We start from the raw sequence: 1073 nt of genomic DNA, 5'->3' as shown, positions 1-1073 counted from the left end.
CACCACGCCTCTCCTGCCTAACATTTTTTATTTTTATTTTTATCCCCCCCCCCCCTAGATTTTGTTTTTTTTTTTTTTTTTTTTTTTTTTTTATCCAAGCATCCTCCCTCCCTCCCTGCCTTCCCTGCCCCCCCCGCCCCAAGCCGAGTGCACCTACCTGTCTCCTCTAACCGGGTCTGAGTCAGGCTGGAGCTGTTGGGGTAGGACTGCACTGAACTGATGTAGGGGTTGGTCGAGTGGCTGCTGACCGAGTTGACATAGGGGTAGCCCAGCGGTCGGGAGAAGGACGAAGCTGTGCTGTACGAGCTGTCAGGCTGAGAGTGGCCCGCGGAGTGTAAACAGTGCATGGAATAGTGTCCGTGGGACATGGGAGAAGGAGACATTTGCTGGCTGGGCGGCCCAAACTCCATAAAGACAGCCTTCCCTGAGACGGGGCTATTTAGACTCTCTGGCATGGTAGTCATGGTCATTTCTTGTCGCTTGGTCTGTGTGTGTGTTCTCTCTTCAGCTTGCCTTTTTGGGGTCTGTTGTGTTTCTCAGGACAGGAAAGAACCCAATTTAAGCGGAACAGGGTTTTTCACTTTCCATTCATAAGAAAATGGAGTTTGTCTCTTTGAAAAGTCTAAGCATGATGCTGGAGATCTACACAAACTCGCCTAAAAGCTTTGACTCAGCCAAGCCTATGAATATTCATGAGCCGGCGGAGCTGATTGGTCCGCCGTCTTGCATAATCGCTTTGGATTGGTCCGAGCCGCTCGGGGCTCGCCTGGACCCCGGTGAGCGCCGAGAGCCGGACTCGCAGCGCCGCGCGGCCCCGAGCGCCGGCCGCACGCCCCGACGGCCCCCGCGGCCCCGCCGCCGCTCGCGGGCCCCGACGGCCGGACGGCCCCGGAGAGCGGCTCCGGCGATACCGGGCCAGGCGGGGGCCGTGGCACCTCCCCCCGCCCTTCTCCTCCGCCCCCCGGCGCGGAGGGGCGCGGGGCCGGCCCGGGAGGGGCCGCCGGGGTGCTCCCACCCTCCCTGGCCCGCTCGGACACCCGGCACCGGGCCCCACGGGCGAAGCGAGGCCGGGG

At 61.0% G+C, this 1073-nt stretch overlaps 1 protein-coding gene across 1 annotated transcript in view; it reads right to left on the bottom strand.

Annotated features, from left to right (window-relative positions):
* Positions 1–838, bottom strand: part of DLX1 (distal-less homeobox 1) — a 2354-nt gene extending 1516 nt beyond the window's left edge. The window contains exon 1 of the mRNA XM_035331940.1: positions 158–838. Within this exon, the coding sequence (XP_035187831.1) occupies positions 158–470 (313 nt within the window). The 5' untranslated portion in view covers positions 471–838. The remainder of the gene's footprint in view (positions 1–157) is intronic.
* Between the last annotated feature and the right edge of the window lie 235 nt (positions 839–1073).

Source organism: Oxyura jamaicensis, chromosome 7, assembly GCF_011077185.1.
Source record: "Oxyura jamaicensis isolate SHBP4307 breed ruddy duck chromosome 7, BPBGC_Ojam_1.0, whole genome shotgun sequence".
In the NCBI taxonomy this organism is placed as follows: Eukaryota; Metazoa; Chordata; class Aves; order Anseriformes; family Anatidae; genus Oxyura; species Oxyura jamaicensis.
Note: the sequence above shows the minus strand (reverse complement) of the source record. Positions and strands in the feature narration are given on the sequence as shown.